The sequence below is a fragment of the Carex rostrata genome, chromosome 11 (genome assembly GCF_964058835.1).
Source record: "Carex rostrata chromosome 11, lpCarRost1.2, whole genome shotgun sequence".
In the NCBI taxonomy this organism is placed as follows: domain Eukaryota; kingdom Viridiplantae; phylum Streptophyta; class Magnoliopsida; order Poales; family Cyperaceae; genus Carex; species Carex rostrata.
This window is the reverse complement of record NC_135928.1, coordinates 2047708-2067605: the sequence shown is the minus strand read 5'-3', so window position 1 is coordinate 2067605 and position 19898 is coordinate 2047708. Positions and strand designations below refer to the sequence as shown.

Genomic DNA, 19898 nt, shown 5'->3' with positions numbered 1-19898 from the left:
TCGTGCCCCCATCCGTTTGAAAAATTTTAATAGTGGAACTAAAAAGGTTCTCAACTTGTAATTTGAATTTGGTAAATACATCCACAAGCTCATCTTGAACCAACCAATTCCTACATGTAAGCATTGCCTGAAAGGTTCTGAGGTTGCGATCAGAGACATTGTGCAACGATTAGATGACTTAACAGAAGCATTGCGTAACAGTACCTTTGTAGATGTCAGTCTTTGGATTTCAGAGGCATGGACAGATGCTGTTACTATTGAAAAGATTTGCATAGGGCACAACGAGCAGCCAAAGATACTGCAGCTATCGAATTTGATAAATGATATGAGAAAAATGTTGAGGGTTATATTGGCACTTTTCAAGCTCGATGCGAATACTAACTAATTTTTTTTTAATGCTTCAAATTGTTATTACTGTATATTGCTCCTCAAAAGTTCTGATTGATTGGGATGTAATTAACTTGGTATGTAATTTGTATTTTGAATTTGATGCAGCAAACATATTGTTAACCTGTGTTCTCAGATATCATGTTGATTCTATTTCTTTGGTAATCTACTATTTCCCATTCATTATAATTTCAAAATTATTTATGTTTGATCAAATTTAGTTTCCAATATATGAATTTTTGTAACACACAATTCAATGATTTTTCTTTTCAAAATGTTTGCTTAATTTCTTAGACCAATGCTTGTTATTTGAGATTTCATCAAACAAACAAAATGGTCAAAGTAGATAACTACTTGTGAGTAGAACTAAGGTGTTCTTAAGTTCACCAACCTCCTTGTTGAACTCAAGTCTAAAATCTATCGAATCGGTTTTAAACGATGAATTTAAACCATTGAAACCCGTCTACTTTACGAGTGATACGTCTACATGTAAAAAAATTTAAATTTTGAAATTAATTTTGCATAGAGTCAAGTGGTCAAAAAATATTCAAAAAATATTCAAAAAATAAATGCATTAAAATTAATTTATTAACCTTTTAATTTTGCCCTCTTGACTTTATACTAAATTAATTCAAATGTTTAAATTTTTCACATGTAGACGCATCACTCATAAGGTAGACGGGTTTCAATGGTTGGGATTCGTTATTTGAATCCAATTTGATGGATTTTAGACATGCGTTCACCAATAAACTTGGTGAACTTAATAACACCCTAGTTCTACTCACTACTTGTCATCATCCTATAATTCCATAGTTCGTAAAGGGATGTTCTTAACTTACCGCAACAAAAAAGTAGAATGCCTAGTTGCTGTAGCTTAATACTCTCTGAATATATCCATAGAAATTTCCATATGTATGCACAGGACAAGTATCGAGTTTTTTTTTATAAGATGGACATTCTAATTTGATCAAGAGGTTTGGTAAAATTGTCATTATATGAAATTGTTGGTGACAGAAGCTATTGTCAATCAGTTCATATCAAGTTCCTATGTAAACCGTGTATAATCCACAAGCGACTGATTACTGTGATCACAAGGAAAGGAATTATTAAAGGAATAACAAAAAGAAATATCAAGTAATGCAATCTCTCAATCTCTACTTGCAGTATGCAAGAAGACACCTGAAACATAGACATGCCTCAAGTATGAAGTATCTGTTGGTTTTCCTAATTAAAAAGCTGGAGAAACAAACATTTATAACATCATTGTGCTCAGAATCAGGTATACACATGATGATATAATACTCACTTATAGCCCTTATCTTGTATATATTCTTATTCATGCCATCAAAAGCGTAGGAACCCTAGTACTGTGCAATGCTCCACACATCTGATCCGTTAAATACGTATGAACATATCAGATTCCCACAAATGTCTTTTTGAATGATTTGGAATCTAGACCATTTATGGAAAACCGATCCTTGCTAATGGACCCAAACTAATCAATCCAAAATTCCCTACTATTCTTCATAGTATTCTATTAAAATGTTAGAATTTATAAGCATGGAAGTATTTACAAATAATAATAATGCAATTCATGAGGTGAAATAATAGGTTAAATGGATCCTATTTTGTGTATTGTTCTTATAGCTAGACATACATCTTCTTTGTTAAAAACTCAAACCTCGAACAACTAATGATACCAAAATTAACAATGTACTGTCGTAATTCTTCCATATCACATCACTGCTGCATCATTTTTGACAAATGACGTCCACAATATCATACCTTTTTTGAAGAAGGCCTACTTGGCAATTCTGAATTTGAGCAATCCATAGCAATTGCACAGTTTCTGTGAGGACATCTAGGAACGATTGGATGTCTTAAACACAAGCATTGCGTAACAAGTTCTTTGATACTTTAATTTTGAAACCATTAGCAGATGTGAGATGCTTAATTTCGCCACAAAAATTGCTAGACGGGACAAGTGGTACCAGATAGCAGCACTAAATTATTGTGATATCACATTGCAAATGTTATGCATATGGATCTTTCTTTTCTTAAATTCAACTTCCTAAGATCTACTCCATTTTTTGTTGTGGCATAAAGGGTGGCATAAGAAGTTTAGGTCTCATTATTCTACCAAATGAGCATTAATTGAGCCGGATTAAGATGACATACTCCAATCTTTAGGCCGGCCTAAATTAAACCATCTTACATGGTGGTTTAATTTTAGAATAATTATAACAAACCCCCCACTCCCATCCCCCCATTTTCCCCGCACTCTCTCTCTTCCTTAACTGTCATATATCCCCCCACTAATTTTCCTAAAAGTTTCCTTTTATCCCCCCCACTAATTATAAGAACCCCCCACTCCCATTCCCGCATTAATTATGCATTCCTCTAATAACAATTCCCGCGTTAATTATTACTTTAAAAACAATCTGCGCATTAATTATACTGTTATCTAATAACAATCACTGTTAATAAATGCTTATCTGTTAATTGATGTTCAAAAAAATATTTATCATTATTTCTGAGAAGTATTTACCCTTGTAACATAGAGTTTTTATCCATGTAACATAGAGTATTTATCATTATGTCTGAAAGTATTTATCATTGATGTTTTACTGTAAGTTGCAATTATGTCTGAGAAGTATTTATCTATGCAATACAAAGTATTTATCCATGTAACATAAAATATTTATCATTATGCATGAGAGTATTTATCATTGATGTTTTACTGAAAGTTGCAAGTATGCCTGAGAAATATTTATCCATGTAACATAAAGTATTTATCCATATAATGTCAAGTATTTACCTATGTAACATAAAGTATTTATCATTATGTCTCAGAGTATTTATCATTGGGTGAGAGGATTGTTTATTTAATGGTCTCCAGTTGTGCGGGGACGATTCAAAAAAAAAAGAAATTTTGTGCGGGAACAATTAATGGATTGATTTATTCTTTCATAAATAGATATCATTGCATAGGGTTTAATACCTGATAAATTCAAGTTAAATACTTTGATACTTCAAGTTAAATACTAACAGTTTTTTAAACGTTCATTAATGATTGAGCGGTCCCCCCATGTTTAATGGTCCCCAGTTGTGCGGGGACGATTCAAAAAAAAAGGAAATTTTATGCGGGGACAATTAATGGATTGATTTATTCTTTCATAAATAGAGATCATTGCATAGGGTTTAATACCTGACAAATTCAAGGTAAATACTTTAATGCTTCAAGTTAAATACCCGCAGTTTTTTAAACGCTCATTAATGATTGGGCGGTCCCCCCATGTTTTTTTTGGCAGTATCTGCGGGGATAAACCTGCGGGGATTGTTATCACTGTCCTTAATTTTATTGTACATCGTGACCTAACTTGTATTATTATAATAATATTTTATTTGTATATAATTAGTATATTATTAATAATAATAATTATAATTATACAATTAATATCTTATATTGTTAATTAATTAAATAAATATTATAATAATATTATATAATTAATATCCTTTTATTAATAATAATTATTAATATATAATTATATAATTATTATGTTATATTGTTAATAAATTAAATAATTATTATAATAATATTGTAATATATTATAGTTATTATTAATATATTAATACTATATAATTAGTATCTTATTAACAATATATTACTATATAATTAATATGTTATATTGTTAATGTATTAAATAATTATTATAAAAATATTATAATATATTATAGTTATTATTAATATATTAATATTATGTAAATAATATCTTATTATTAATAATTATATATAATTTATATCCTATATTGTTAATATATTAAATAATTATTATAATAATATTATAATATGAAAAATGCTAATATGTTAAGCGTGGCATAGAGGGCCTCCATGGAACAGGTCAATATTTGAGTTTTCAAAATCCTAACAGTCGATCTGAACCGTTCAATATGATTTCCATATGAACATGTACTTGCATACCAAATTTTACATTTTTTAGATTTTTTTTTACTTTTTTTTAGATAGGTAGAAATAACTTGATTTGAACTTGAGCCGTTGCACGGAGGCCCTCTATGCTACGCGTAGCACCGTAGCTAACTCCATTATAATATATTACAGTTATTATTAATTTATTACTATTATATAATTAGTATCTTCTTATTCCTAATCATTATTAATATGTAATTATATAATTTGTAGATCTTAATATTATTTTGTTTCCTATGCGGATTATAAATGCAGTAGGTTTGTTGCTAGAATTTTCACATTACTTAATATGTAATGACTTTCAGAAATAAAAAAATAATTCAGACTTGGTCAGATTTTAATTGCTCCAATTTGTTCTTATATGTTCTAAAAAACAGAAATTCTACTTTTCAAATGTGGCATACAAATTTCCAATATTATTATTTTATGGTACTATTTTGGTTGATATATTTTCAAACCTGACTTAGTTTTTTTTGTTTTTTTGTTTGAACATAATACATATGCAGGAAACAACTTGAGAAAAGAAGATAATGTGTCAAAGTACTGACATTTTCATTGGTGGATTTAGCAAAACCGTAATTACAAGTATTTGTCCAAGATAGATACTAAATTTATACTCATGAACCAAAATTAGTTGAACCAACCAAACTTTTGAAGAACAAATTGACCGCTCATTGTGTAATTATCTCATATTAAATCTCTATATAAACCATGCATAATCAGTAGTAATCATCATCAATCACAGTAATCGCAACATAAACATCAAAGAGAGAGAAAAAAATATCAATTCATGGCTTCCTGTTTCTCTCTTGTAATCTTCTTTGCTCTCTCCATCTCTGTTATTAGTGCCACCACGACCACCTCTAGTAATACAATCTCAGAACCACTACTATCAGCATGTAGGTTGACACCTGAATCAGAAACATGCCTCAAGTACCTTTCAGTGTTTCCGAATAGATTGACAAGAAAGATCCATAATATCCTTGCTCTCAGTCTCAGGTAATACATACATTATTATGAAGAGGAGGGTTCAAATGCCTCTATTTTTTATGCCTCCATAAATAAATCAAAATTTAAATCTTAAATGTCAAAATAAAACGTGTTATTTTCTCTATGTGCTCATAAAAAAAATATCACATTTTGATTTTATTTTTATGTGAATCAATCATTTGAAAATCAACATCTGTAAATTATTTATATTATTATATTTTTTACAAGCTCTTGATGACAAACAAAACAAAGTTGAAACATCACAATTTTTTACACGTGAATAGATAAAATGATGTAGATGATATCCAAAGGTTTTAATTTGACTTTTGAGTTTTAAATTTTGATTTATTAACATTTTAAAAACTGGAGATAGGATGGAGGCATTTGAACCCTTCTCAATATGTATATAAATGCGTACAAACATAAATTAACTGGAACTATTTGTCCTCGGTCAATTAAAGACTAATATTTCTCTTGTGCATGACGTATTTTTTTTAATAAAGAGTAAAATGACAATTTACAGACGTAAAATGACTTTTAATAAAAAAAAAAAATTAGGTAAAATTTGTGAGTTTTTTAAATTTAGAAGGGGATATTGATGTTTTTCAAAGGGATAAAAAATACGTAATATTGTATTTTTGAAGGAGATATATGAAATTCTCCCTACTTGTTGTCATATACAATAATTGTTAGACCGCAGAGAACAAATAATTTTTTTGTATAGATAAACACTAAAATGATCTGTTAACTGATGACTAAGCCTAAATTAACTATCTATTTGTTTTCATTATGACATCAGTGCTTCATCTTATCTGGCAAATGAGATCTATGCTTTCATAATAATTGTAAAGGAGGATGTTCCCTTTGTAATTTCTACATATAAGCATTGCCTGAGAGGTTCTGAGGTTGCAATCAAAGACATTGTGCAACGATTACATAACTTAACAGAAGCATTGAATAACAGATCCTTTGTAGATGTTGATGTCAGTATTTGGATTTCAGAGGCATCAACAGATGTTGTTACTGCTGAAAAGATTTGCATGGGGCACAATGAGCAGCCAAAGATACTGAAGCTATCTAATTTGATGAATGATATGAGAAAAATGTTGAGGGTTATATCGGCACTTTTCAAGCTCGATGCAAATACTAACTAATATTTTGTTAATGCTTCAAATTGTTATTACTGTATCTAGCTCCTCAAAAGTTATGATTGATTGGGTTGTAATTATCTTGTCTGTAATTTGTATTTTGAATTTGATACAGCAAACGTATTGTGAACGTGTGTTCTCAGATATCATGTTGATTCTCTTCCTCTGGTAATCTATTATTTCCCGTTCATTATAATTTCAAAATTAATTATGTTTGATCAAATTTTAGTTCCATATATGAATTTTTGTAATACACAATTCAACGATTTTTCTTTTCAAAATGTTTGCTTAATTTCTTAGACCAATGTCTGTTATTTGAGATTTCATCAAACAAACAAAATGGTCATAATAGATAACTACTCGTCATCATCCTATAATTCCATAGTTGGTAAAGGGATGTTCTTAACTTATCGCAAAAGAAAAGCAGAATGCCTAGTTGCTGTAGCTTAATACTCTGTGAATATATCCATAGAAATTTTCATATGTAAACCGTGTATAATCACAAGCTATTGTCAACTACTGTGATCACAAGAAAAGAAATTATTAAAGGAATAACAAAAAGAAATATCAAGTAATGCAATATCTCGATCTCTACTTGCAATATGCAAGAAGACACTTGAAACATAGACATGCCTCAAGTATGAAGTATCTGTTGGTTTTCCTAAAAGGCTGGAGAAACAAATATTTATAACATCACTGTGCTTAGAATCAGGTATAGACATGATGATATTATATACACTTGTAGTCCTTATCTTGTATATATTTTATTCATGTCATCCAAAGCGTAGGAACCCTAGCACTCTGCAATGCTGCACACATTTGATCCATTTAATACGAACAGATGAGATTCCCACAAATATCTTTTTGAATGATTTGTAATCTAGAACCATTTATGGAAACCTGATCCTCGATAATGGACCCAAACTAATCAATCCAAAATTCCCTACTATTCTTCGTAGTCTTCTATTAAATTGTTAGAATTTATAAGCATGGAAGTATTTAGAAATAATAATAATGCAATTCATAAGGTAAAATAATAGATTAAATGGATCCTATTTTGTGTATTGTTCTTATAGCTATACAGACATCTTCTTTGTCAAAAACTCAAACAACTAATGATATCAAAATTAACAATGTACTGTCTAATTCTTCCATATCACATCACTGCTGCATCATTTTTGGCAAATGACATCCACAATATCATACCTTTTTTGAAGAAGGCCTACTTGGCAATTCTGAATTTGAGCAATCCATAGCAATTGCACAGTTTCTGTGAGGGAATGAAATCTGCTCCTTTTCTTGAGAAAAGGAGGACCCTCCTATTTTTCAATCCGAACCGTTTAAAATCGATCAAACGGCTTCAATTACATCTGATTTATTTGTGCTTTGAGATTCGTACCATGTTAAAAAGAAATTGAAGCTGTTTGATCGATGTTGAACAGTTCGGATTAGAGAATAGGAGGGTCCTCCTTTTCTCAAGAAAAGGAGGAGATTGGCTTCCTTCTGTGAGGACAGCTAGGAACGATTGGATGTCTTAAACACAAGCATTGCGTAACAAGTTCTTTGATACTTTAATTTTGAAAGCATTAGCAGATGTGAGATGCTTAATTTCGCCACAAAAATTGCTAGACGGGACAAGTGGTACCAGATAGCAGCACTAAATTATTGTGATATCACATTGCAAATGTTATGCATATGGATCTTTCTTTTCCTAATTCAACTTCCTAAGATCTACAGTCCTAAAATACTTCACTGCAAAAGATAAAAGTCGTCCCCTTCAATCAAGTTATCAAGATAAGTATTAGATCTGACAACATCTTAACATCTTTTCTTTAATGATGGCATGCCTAGGGGCAGATAACCTGTATAAATACCAGTGTGATAACTAGTAGATGCTATACAGCATGAAATTCTAATATAACATCCCAACGCAAATAAGAAACATTGATCAATCCAATATAATCTCACTAACACAGAGAGAAACGCAAGCCTACCAAGTACAATACAACAATAAGCAATACAAGCAACAAATCCTGGTGCAAGTTCACCATGGACAGAAAAAGATAGAACCCAGCTTTATTTAGCTCATAATTTATTCCAAACCCGAGTGACAAAATCAGGCTAATAACAGCATTTTTTTTTAATATCTTTTTAATTTAAACTTTGGAAGTTTTGAGGGAGTTGCCTTTCTCTTGGAGGCTTGAAAGGAGGCTCTCAAAGCTCTTTTTAAAGGAATCAACTCCCTCAAGTTCAAGTTGTGTGCCAACCTGGTTCCAGTCGATGCCTAATTTCTCCAGGGCACTGTACACACCTTCAGCCTCTGACACATTCACATCTATTGTCCTTGCAATGGTGCCATGGTCAAGAACTGCATTAAGAGCCTGATCAGGCATTGTAGAGACCTGAAAGTGAAAAGAGAATTAGTTTATTTTTGGTACTGAAATGCTGAAACCATGCGAAGAACCCAGGCAAGAGAAAAGGCAAAAGAGCCAGAATCTACCACATGACCTTAGCCTTTTGAATTTACCTGGTATATAGCCAAGGGCTTCGGTTTTGAACCTACCATGCATTTGTAGCAGTACAGTACTGAACCAATTTCTCACCCCCCCCCCCCCCCCCCCCCAACCAAAAAAAAATAAGAATAAAAGGAAGATAAAAGAACCAACCCATTCTGCACAGTTCTCTCGATATAAAACAACACAAAAATAAAGAATGATAAATGTAGTAATAATAACATAATATCAGCAAAGAGAAATTAAACTTCAATTAGGGTTACTCACGGTATCAGGACCAATGAGAGGGTCAACATAAAGGGTATCAGGATAAGCTGGGTTCTTAACACTAGTGGAGGCCCAAAGAAGCCTCTGTTTCTTGGCACCTTTCTTTACCAATGCGTCCCATCTGGGACCTGAGAATTTCTCCTGATACAGCTTGTATGCTAGTTTTGCTTGAGCAACTGCAGCCTAAATGGGTGCAACAAATAATTTGTAAGAGAAAAGAAAGCAGTATACAAGTACATTCTTAGACTTGGGAGAAAAGAGTGCTTTAGTAAGAAAAAAAAAAAAAAAAAGACAAGACCCGAAAATCAACCACTAATCTGAATGAACATGTCTAGTTGTGGAGTAAAACCCTTGCTCCTTACTCCACACTTAAGCTGCCAAATGGGTAAAATATGAGTAAGATGAAAAAAAATCTAAGTTACTTCGGAGTAAGTTGCTCCACCTCTTTAGACGGATGAACTTACTCCACACTTGCTCCACTTGTAGGGGCCACAATCATAGGTAAAGGTTCATTACTCCACCTGTAGAGCCTACTGTCATAGTCAGAGGTTCATTTCCTAACATCTTACTCCTCACGGCAGTTTAATTTAAGCTATGACTTAAGTTACCAAACAAGTAAAATATGAGTAAGATGGAGTGAGCAACTTAATCCTCCTAAAAATTAAATAGCAACCAAACATGACCAATGTCCTAAAACCCTCATAATTCAATTCAAGTATGTGCTTCTACAGCAAAGTAAGATGAATAGAAGTTTGAGGTTGTGGACGGATACCTTGCCACGAAGATCGAGAGCTTCAGGGGTACCAATCTTTTCAAGCATTTTATCAATGAGGCTATCCACACGACTAACAAAGAAGGAGGCGACACTAGTAACTCTTGAAAGGTCACTCAATCCAGAAGCTTCCAGACCATCTAGATATGCATCAATTACTGCTTCATACCTCGTCAGTGAGAAAATCAACTGCCCACAAGTACCAACAACAAAATAATAAATTAATCATACAGATGATTATTATAGTACAAAGTCATAACAAAGAACCAAACAGAAGTTGAAAAAGTATCTCTACCTGGCATCAATATGCTGGTCTATTATCAGGATCCAAAGGTAATTACTATTACAATAGAAAATATTAAATGAAAATAAAAAATTGTACTCACAGTGACATTGACGCTTATGCCATTAGCAATGACCTCCTTTATAGAAGGGATACATTCAGCAGTGGCTGGAATCTTGATATACACATTGGGGCGATTGACAACTTTGTGCAGCCACTTGGCAGCCTCAATCGTGCCTTGAGTGTCATTGGCCAGTCTGGGGGACACTTCCACAGATACATATCCATCAGCACCATCTGTCTGGTCATAAATGGGTTCAAAGAGCTTGCATGCATCTTGGATGTCCTTGATAACTAGCTCCCAGTACACGCTATCAATGTCATTTCCAGCAGATATAAGCTGCCTGAAATTTAGAAACCGTGGCAAAGATTATGCTTTAGTTTAAATGTGCAATGGAACCTGAATACCAAGGTGCTGCAGGAGAACGAGATATATCATGTAAACCATAGAATACAAAAGAAATAAACAAGAATTATTGCACGACATAAATATATCATCTATATACTGTGCATTTTTCTATTCTTTAAGAAGTGCCCAAGAGTGTCCCTTCCAGCTGTATGTAATTCAGGTGCTTTTGATGGCAACAATCATCTGCTTATAACATTTCTCCATTTGAAAGGATGCATGTGTCCAGTTAAAATGTAGCAATGACAGAAAAAAGTTTCTTTATTTTTAGTCCCATAACATACAGGAAAAAGGAAAAAAAAATCATGATAGAAGACTTACTTGAATTGTTCATCATAGGCACTAGAAGATGAAATAGCCCTCTCAAAGATCTGCATAAGCAAACGATGACAAAGTTACATATTGAACAGGTACCAATTTATAATTTGCTAGTCTTGTCTACCTCACCAAATTTGGTCAAATACAAGGAAAGGTAAGACAGAACTTATGATAATAGCCAAATAGCCTATGCCAAAAACAGTACAAGAGTAACATCAGAACAAACCTATTAACTTCAGAATAACTCCAAAAATTGACTTATCTAGTCAAGAAATGTATACCTTTGGTTCTAAACCTAGGAGACTCTAAAGAAAAAAACAAACTGACACCATTAAACCCAAACCTAGACTGAACCCAGCACGACACAGCCTTGCCACACCACAACCAAAATCAGTAGAGAACTCCATCTCAAAAGAAAACCCTAAATTCTAGTCTGGCTGTTGTCAGAGGGGGGCAGAGAGGTAGATGTGTGTGTGTGTGTGCACAGAAAGAGAGAGAGAGAGAGAGAGAGTACTGTAGGATTGCTAGTGACTCCACGGACCCCACTGGAGATAAGTGGGATGAGGTCAGTGACAGGTCGGCAGAGATTGTCATACCAGGGAGACTGGCCTTGTTGCTCATAGAGGTAATGAAGAGTCGTCTTCTTTGTTGATGCACCATTTCCATCCACACCACACTTCACCCTACAAAACGTAAACAACAGAATTTATAGTAGAAAAAGGTAAAAGGACTTTTTCATAGATGCCCCTATAAAACATTAAAGAATTGTATGTGACCCTGCAAAATGAAAATATTTTCTCATACCACCAATTTTAATAAAATCAAAGTTCAAAGATGACCTTGACTAAAAACATAAAGTCTTGCTAAATTCATGAAATTCACTTAAGATATTACAAAATGTTGAACAGAACAAAATTGCAGTTATCCTGAAGTAGAGATAAATTTCCCCAAATTAGCTTCTTTAAAGCAATCTCTAATTTTATTTATGGAGAGGCAATAAAAGGCTTTACAGTAGCTTTTCAAAGTGATACACATATACTCCAATTCAAATGTACAAAAATGTCCCAATCAAATGTCAAGGTAAAAGGGAAAGCCACATTTTGGAACAAGTTAAAAGAGAAAAGAGGACCAACTTGTCCAAGCAACAAAAAAACTTTGAAAAATTACTTTGTATTATCTGTGATGTACTTCTATCTATGTCTCAAACGTGCTTCACAGAATTAGCAAATTTTGTAAGTCCTCACTAAAAGAGATATTAAGAAAAGTCACTTTTCATTTGTTCCCCTTAAAAAGTGTGCATGTGCAACACAGCCCACATATGAATATTTTGAATGGTAAAAAAAAAAATATTATATACACTGCAAACTATCAAGGAAAATCAACTTTTAAAATGCAGTTAGTACAGGAATTCCACAAATTTTGGTAGAATTTTGATCATATTTATTCGATTGCAACAATTCTTGCCTCCGCTGAACACATGCAGGAAAGCCCGTGCCCATACCAGTCACATGGAGACGAAACAGTACGCTTTCATATATTTGTACGAGAATAAAACACAGAGAGAGAGAGAACATACACCAAACATCTCCTCTGGTTGTTGGATCGGATCGATAGGCGAACCGGGGCCGCAACACTCCGGACAGGTACATAGCGATTCGGTCCTACAGGTAACCTGTCAGATCGGATAGAAGAGGATGCAACAAAACTTGGTGTCGCTAGCTTAGAGATCGTCGCCATGGTTGATTACGGTAGGTACAAGGAGGAGAGGGGTTTTAGTAGGTGAGGTGAGAATTTATGATTCAATTATTTTAACTAGAAAGAGGCTTGATTTTTAGAACTCGGGTTCCCCTTAAGTAACTCAAATTTTGAGTTAATATCTGAACCGTCCGACCTGTCCTTGCTCGAATATTAAAGGACACCGTGCATTACATCTCGGGTAGGATTGGTCCGGATTCAAACACAAAATTTGAGTTACTTTAGGTAATGTGGACCCTTTGTTGTCTCTCCGTAGAAGGGGAAGGGCACAATGGGAAATTGACCCGACTAACTCGGCCGGGTTTGGTGAGGCTGCTATGCTCCACGTACTGTTGTAAATTTGTGGATGTCCTCTGGTGTAGCTGGTTGTGTGGTTAATCGGATATGACCGTTATAGCGAACTTGTGATATGTTACCAGGTACACTAATCCAGAACTCCATTGCTATTAGTATTTTTTTCAGCATTATATTTGTAATTAATTGAATGAAGATATATAATATAAAAACAAATAAAAACTAATTTATAATTCAAATTTTATTGACATTACATAATACAAAATACTATACCTTAGCGCATTACAAATGTTACTAAATTACCGATGAGTAAAATGAGTTAGCTCTTTTAAGCTAAAAAGGTTAATGACGAAACTAAAATATCATTGCAAGCCATATTTTGTATAAATCTCCTCACATATGGACTCATAATATAAAATTAGATTATTATTATTATTGTTTTTAATCCAATAACTTATTTTTAATCTAAATTTGATGACTCAATTTTTTTTTTCTACTGTGTGTTCTTTTGATCAACCCACTTAGTTGACAAACAAATAGAAGATAAGTTATTTTACACTTGAAATAGCTAATAACTTGAAGTAATTTAAGTTAAATATATTATTTTTATCTTTATCAAAATTCTCTAATTATTTAATATAAGTTGTTAGATTTAGTTAATATATTAAAAATGATTAATTATGCTTGTAAGTAATTTACAGCTAAAACTGAATATTGCAGGATTAGATCTACCATGTTAGTTATACGGTTTTTAAATACAACAATAGCCACATAGAATCATAGAATGGAAATAAATAGACGCATCAGTGCTGGTGTTTACCTAACCAGGGTTATCTCTTTGTTGTTTGATGGGTTTCTCCCATTTGTTAATTTGCTTTATTTTAAGATTTTTTTTGGTCTATAACGATTTAAAATTTAAATGCAACATTTAAGGATTATCCCCGGTTAAAAAAAAGGTTATAAATAAGGAAAACATTTTTTGTAGCACACTTTTTTTTTTCTGTGAAAAAAGACAACATTCTGTGGTTGAGATATAATTGACAAGTGACTTCTCATTTTCGGAGAGGTTGTAGTGGTCATTTTTTTTTTTTTAGACTTTTGGGGGGTTGCAAATGATATCTATCATCGTTGAAGAAGCCAATTGAAAGTAGTACACTTTGACTAGCATGAGGAGTCAATTAGCCATCATTTAAAATCTTAATTCTCAGGGTTGAAAGAGAAAAGAGCTCAAACGGCCGATTTATTTTTCCCATAGCATAAAAACAATAAAAGTTGAGGTATGGTGGGAGGCGCGACAACGCATGTCAGGAAGAGACAAGCAATATTGGGACGTGGCCTGGGCAGCGGGCACATGGGCACTATGGAAGGAACGGAATAGGAAAACATTTTCTCAAAAGAGGATGCCAGACTATATGTTAATAGATGCAGTGGCAATGGATGTCCACAACTGGATCCTATTTGGTTAGAAGGAGAAAGATTAGAGGCTTAGACAGTAGGGAAACCTATTTGGGTTTAAGAGACCTCCTTCAAATTTAATATGATGTAAATAATAATTGAATATATATAGATAGGAGACCATCATAGTAGAAGTCCACTTGGACTATGCCATGACACTGTAAACTTTTTTATCATCAATATATTTCTTAGTGGGTAACCCACTAACAATAAAAAAAAAAAAATTAAAGTTAGATCCGTACTACTACTACATGGTCCGGATTTTTTTCTAAAATAAAATCAATTTTAATTATTTTAATAAAACAAACACTATTAGTTTGGTTTTTATAAAAAAAAATAACTTCACCGATGAAGGAATCGATGGAAGAATAATTTAAATTTTGTTCTAAAAAATTTACGTTAGTTATTTCTACTTATTTCTTTCTCAGTGGAGCTGTTTTTTTATAAAAAAATCAATTCAATAATGTTTGTTCTATTAAAATAATTAAAATTAATTTTTAAAAAATCAATTCAATAATGTTTTTTATAATAAAATCAATTCACTGATGAAGGAATCGGATGTATACGGATATCCGCTACGTTTAGGCTCTTACGAAATTATCTGTATCCATATCCAGTTTATTTCATCATATCCAATAAATATCCGGATCTTTATTTGGAATTATCTGTATCCGTTTTAAACGGATTCGGAGCGGATATCCGTGGGATAATCCGGCTCCGTCTTTACCCTCCGTATCTCGTTTCATATTGCAACTGCGAATATTTTTTAGCGGGCCTGCTGGGCCAGGGATAAAACAAGATTTGGATCATGGTAAAAAAATTGCGCTCTTTTGTGGCTGACTCTGTCATGTCCCCCTTGATGTACTAGTAGGGGTGTGCAAACATTGGTTTATTTTATTTTTAAGTAAACCAACTAGTTTAAGTTAAAACGGTTCGTTTGTTGGGCTTATTTAGTTCAGTTTAATTTAAACATTATGCTTGTTTGATTTTTATTTTTATTTTTAACCAAACAATACAATTGAAAACCGAATAAGGCAAGCATCCCTTTAATTACTGAACCAACAACATTCGGTTTCCAATTTGGTTAACTGGTTTATTCATTTAATCTTGGTTTATATTTACACAAATTTGGTTGTGTATTATTTCGGTCGGTTTGAACAAACCAACCAATAAACATCCTCAGCACAAGTTATGTTCAACCTCTGAAACTATCCAATTTCATTAATTTTATACATAGAAAGTTAACATTGAGCATTACAAAAGTTACAACACTGTTATTTTTGTAAGAGTAAGATAGCTTCCAACTTATTATATCTGTATCAGTTATGAATTATAAACTATGAATCATTTTCTTCAGGCAGAATTGTACATTTTATGTACTGTTACGTATGTAAACAAAATACAAGACATAACTATATAACCTTCACTATAGAATAAAATAATTCTTGCAAAAACAATGTACATTTAAATCATTCTATATACCAGAATAGAAAATCTAACTCAGGCAAACAGCACTGTACAGCCTACCAAGGTTTAAGATCCCCAACGGGCCCTGCAGTCCAGTTCAAGGCCTTCTGGCCCGCCTTCAGATATACACTTCGATCATGCGGCAGCTTGCGGGCCAGCCCGTTTAGTATCTGGTGAAAAGCATCCCCAGGATTCGCTGGCTGAGGAAACAGCATCGCCTGTTTCATGGTTGGATTAGCCAACAATCTCTGCTTCCTCAAGATAATCTGTGGCATGATGTAAGAGTCCACTCAGTATAAGGTGCATTTTGGTAATTCAGCCTTATCAACTTTTTGAGAGAATTTTTTTAGCTCAATAGAAAACCAGAAGTGTTATTTTTATACTTCTGATAAATTGTTGAGGTTCTATTGTGTGAATATTTGGAACAAAAAGGTTACTTTACAACTAATTCTTGATGAACAAGGAACTTGTAGTTGAACTGCTACTTGCACTACTGTCAGTACCTAATCTCTTTTGATGAGGACAGAAACCAAAATTTCAGTAATTCACAAGTTGACCTTGTGCTAATTTACCAAAATATTCAGAAGACCATTATGTTAGGTATACTTTTGTTTCGAGTACAAAAAACAAAGAAGATCCCTACAACTTTGTCCTCTTTAATTGTTTACAAATGGTGAGGCAAAGTAGTCATTCTAGAACAAACTCTTCACAAACAAACCAAACGAGCTTACCTCCGTCGGTATGGAAGTCAGTATGGTATCTAGTCTGGGAACATCTTCCTCCGCGACAAAGACACCGATCTCCTCCCAAGGGATGGCGTCAGCAAAGGGGAGGACAATGTCATCAGCAATGATGACAGGAATGCAGCCAAAGACAACGGCCTCAACAAGGCGTGGGCTCCACGGGGCCCAACCCAGTGGGCACAGACAGAACACAGCCCGCTGCATGTCCTCGTAGTACGTAGCTGGGTGCTCAGTTGAGATGTCAAATAGTGGATTGTCCTTGAAGTTCTCCCAGACTGATGCACGGGCCCCACTAGGGAATGAAAAAAACAGAAACAGAAAGTGAATAATAATGCACAAGGAATCATTTTATCCCTACACAAATCTCAAAAATATCATGCAATTTGAAACTTAACATATCATGTACACAGAGATATATCAAATATCATGCAAGTGACTGTCAGCTATAAGGTGCATTAACCAATTTCTTTGAAAATATTAACATAACCTTTTATTTCTCTCATAAATGTGGAGAAAAATAATAACAAGAGTGAGTTTGAGTATTTGTGAAGGAAGAATGTACAGACGGAATTGAACAGATGATATTTTCCATTTTGTTTGCATGTGGAATTTTGTAGAGAAGCTTACCGTGCATAATAGCCTCCTTCTGGGTCATTACCAACATCATAGAATAAACCACGGAAATAGACAAAAATCGACCGAGGGGTATCAGGTGGGATAATGTGGGCCCAGATTTTCTGAGGTGGCGCAAAGGGAGGGATATTGATGGACCCTTCTTTCAGACATACATGATTCCTCTGACCAAATGTCTGTACAAGTGTGGCCCGTTGAAGTAAGGGGAGAATACCTCTATCTATTGCCTTCTCTTCCTAAATTAAAAAAAAAAAAAAAAAAAAGATATTTGCTCTATTAAAAAGCTGTATTCATAATTGCAAAATCAGTTTCTGAAATTCTGTTCAGTGAGCTTTCGATCCAAAAAAATGCTTGCCTTTTTCATTGTTGACATTTTTTTTCTAAAAATAAAAAATAGATTAATATAGTAACTATTAACGCCTATTTTACATAACTGAAATGTTCAGATTTAGTAATTTGCACCATCCTCCCTAGGAAACTGCTACAACTCAAGTGTACCCTTCCAGTAAGTAAATTTGAAATGAATAAGATATTTCCAGTTTTGGTATATTCAGAAATAGCTAGTAGTGCTGCACTAGTACTTTACATCCGCTACAATAGTTGTCAATTATACCGAGTGCCACATATGGGGCCACAAAATGCCCCTCTAAAGAGCCATTCCGTGGGGCCCGTATGTCTGCGACCCAATGGCACCCAATACCAACAAATATATATAAAATGGTCAGTACTCAGTACCACTTCCAGTGCCAATCCATACAAGCTGGACTATACAACAGCACATGCTTGCTTTCTAACAAGTGCCATACCAGTCCCATGCTACATTTGTCAGCAGCATTGCTATACCAGTGTTTAAGTCCACAACTTCTCCATACCAGACTCATACCAGCACGAACTAGCCTAGGACATCAAGGATGAGACATTATTACCTGATAATGGAAACATGCTCCAAAATCATGAGGCGTCACAAAAAAGTGATCAGCTCCCTCAGTCCGGTTCCAATAAGGCCACTTCGACGCAACCAACTGTATCGCGCTTCGCATCATTCGTGGTGATTTAAACGGCAATGGCAACCCATTTGGGGTGAGGTCACAGGTCGTGTACACTGGCACAAAGAACCAATCAGCCTCTTCAGGATTTAGAGTTCTCACTGGGCTTTTTAGCAAAAATCTGTGCATAAAAACCTCAGCCGCAAACATATGTGTCAGGCATCGGGGGTCTTTTTTCACACGTTTTGTGTTGTATTTGCTCGGGAGGTTGTACACGTAAACTTTTAGCCGACCCACTGGGTTATCTTCTAGGACATCTCCTGCACTTCCTGCGGTACAAAAGAATAATTTTGTTACTAATTATCTAGTGAAGTTGCATAATTTGTTACTAAATTAAATTGTCATCTTTTGCTTTTAGCTTCTCAAGTTTATTATGTTAGATTTCCAGAATATATATACATTTTTTAAGAAAAGGTTAAATGAAATTGTACACATATAATGTTTGGATTTGATGCAATTGGTTGTGCGTGTTTAAACCTAAACACAAACTTAGCCTAAAAGATTACACATGTTTCAGAAAAATATTACAATTAAACTTAACAGTTAACCCATCTAAGAAAGAAGCACAGCCAATTCAGGATCATCTTCAGATCCTTTTTTTCCAAAGTGAGGTCTGGAAACTATTTATGCAATCTAAAAATACTAAAAAATGTCCATATAATTTCAATCTTAGTACTTTGTTTATTGAAAAACGGAGAAAAGTAAAATGAATGTTTATGGGCGTGAAGCCCTTAAATTTGCTTCATTTTTAAAGTTTAAAACTTTATCTGTTGCAAAAACAAAAATTAACAAAAAAAATACTAAAAAATGAATGTTTATGGGTGTGAAGCCCTTAAATTTGCTTCATTTTTAAAGTTTAAAACTTTATCTGTTGCAAAAACAAAAATTAACAAAAAAAATACTCACCAGAAATTCTCTCTGCCCTTTCACTATGTTCAATTTCCTGCGCACTAAGATTCCCAATTAGAAAGTAACAAAAGAAAAGGAGCAAGACCCATATCGCCTTGTCCATTGAATTGCACTTCTTCACCTCTCAGATTATAATCCAATTTCAAAGCAAAGGTGAATTGATGCTTAAATGCAACTACGAGAAGCAGAGAAAGCTGAGAACTTTATCCCCTTCTTCCCGCGTCCCCGAAAGAGAGAAGAATAAAAAATAAAGAAAAAGTGGGTGAGGTGAGGTTTTCTCGCTTCTGTAGCTTAAAAGAGGAGAAGAGGTTGGGGTTAGACTTAGAGAGAGATACAGCTCTATTTCTCTCTCTACAGAGTAGGAAGGAGAAAGGTTAGGAAAAGAATTAATTTCTCGGCCATGTGTGATCATGAGTTGGATTTTGGTTTGGTGCGAGGTTAGCCTCTAGTGAAATATACCAGAA

At 33.7% G+C, this 19898-nt stretch overlaps 2 protein-coding genes across 2 annotated transcripts; both read right to left on the bottom strand.

Annotated features, from left to right (window-relative positions):
- Positions 1-8409: 8409 nt before the first annotated feature.
- TRA2 (Aldolase-type TIM barrel family protein) lies at positions 8410-12942 on the bottom strand. Its single transcript, XM_078311335.1, has 7 exons — positions 12709-12942; positions 11647-11815; positions 11136-11185; positions 10452-10752; positions 10066-10254; positions 9294-9476; positions 8410-8915 (listed from the first exon to the last, which is right to left on the bottom strand). Exons 1-7 carry the CDS (start codon positions 12867-12869, stop codon positions 8670-8672), a joined length of 1299 nt encoding a protein of 432 aa, XP_078167461.1. The 5' UTR covers positions 12870-12942; the 3' UTR covers positions 8410-8669.
- A 2971-nt stretch (positions 12943-15913) lies between these two features.
- On the bottom strand, positions 15914-19867 carry LOC144561620 (putative beta-1,4-xylosyltransferase IRX10). Its single transcript, XM_078310635.1, has 5 exons — positions 19432-19867; positions 18406-18794; positions 17474-17715; positions 16835-17138; positions 15914-16369 (listed from the first exon to the last, which is right to left on the bottom strand). The coding sequence occupies exons 1-5, from the start codon at positions 19535-19537 to the stop codon at positions 16160-16162; spliced, it is 1251 nt and encodes a 416-aa protein (XP_078166761.1). The 5' UTR covers positions 19538-19867; the 3' UTR covers positions 15914-16159.
- Between the last annotated feature and the right edge of the window lie 31 nt (positions 19868-19898).

What these genes read in the sequence shown, in the direction of transcription:
- TRA2 (XM_078311335.1), bottom strand. Translation starts at nt 12,869, where the DNA reads ATGGCGACGATCTCTAAGCTAGCGACACCAAGTTTTGTTGCATCCTCT. An exon ending in GAGTCACTAGCAATCCTACA is followed by an intron (nt 11,186 to 11,646) that starts GTACTCTCTCTC and finishes TTGCTTATGCAG; the next exon opens with ATCTTTGAGAGGGCTATTTC. An exon ending in CTCTCGATCTTCGTGGCAAG is followed by an intron (nt 9,477 to 10,065) that starts GTATCCGTCCAC and finishes GCACCCATTTAG; the next exon opens with GCTGCAGTTGCTCAAGCAAA.
- LOC144561620 (XM_078310635.1), bottom strand. Translation starts at nt 19,537, where the DNA reads ATGGACAAGGCGATATGGGTCTTGCTCCTTTTCTTTTGTTACTTTCTA. An exon ending in GAAGGAGGCTATTATGCACG is followed by an intron (nt 17,139 to 17,473) that starts GTAAGCTTCTCT and finishes TTCATTCCCTAG; the next exon opens with TGGGGCCCGTGCATCAGTCT. An exon ending in TGACTTCCATACCGACGGAG is followed by an intron (nt 16,370 to 16,834) that starts GTAAGCTCGTTT and finishes ATCATGCCACAG; the next exon opens with ATTATCTTGAGGAAGCAGAG.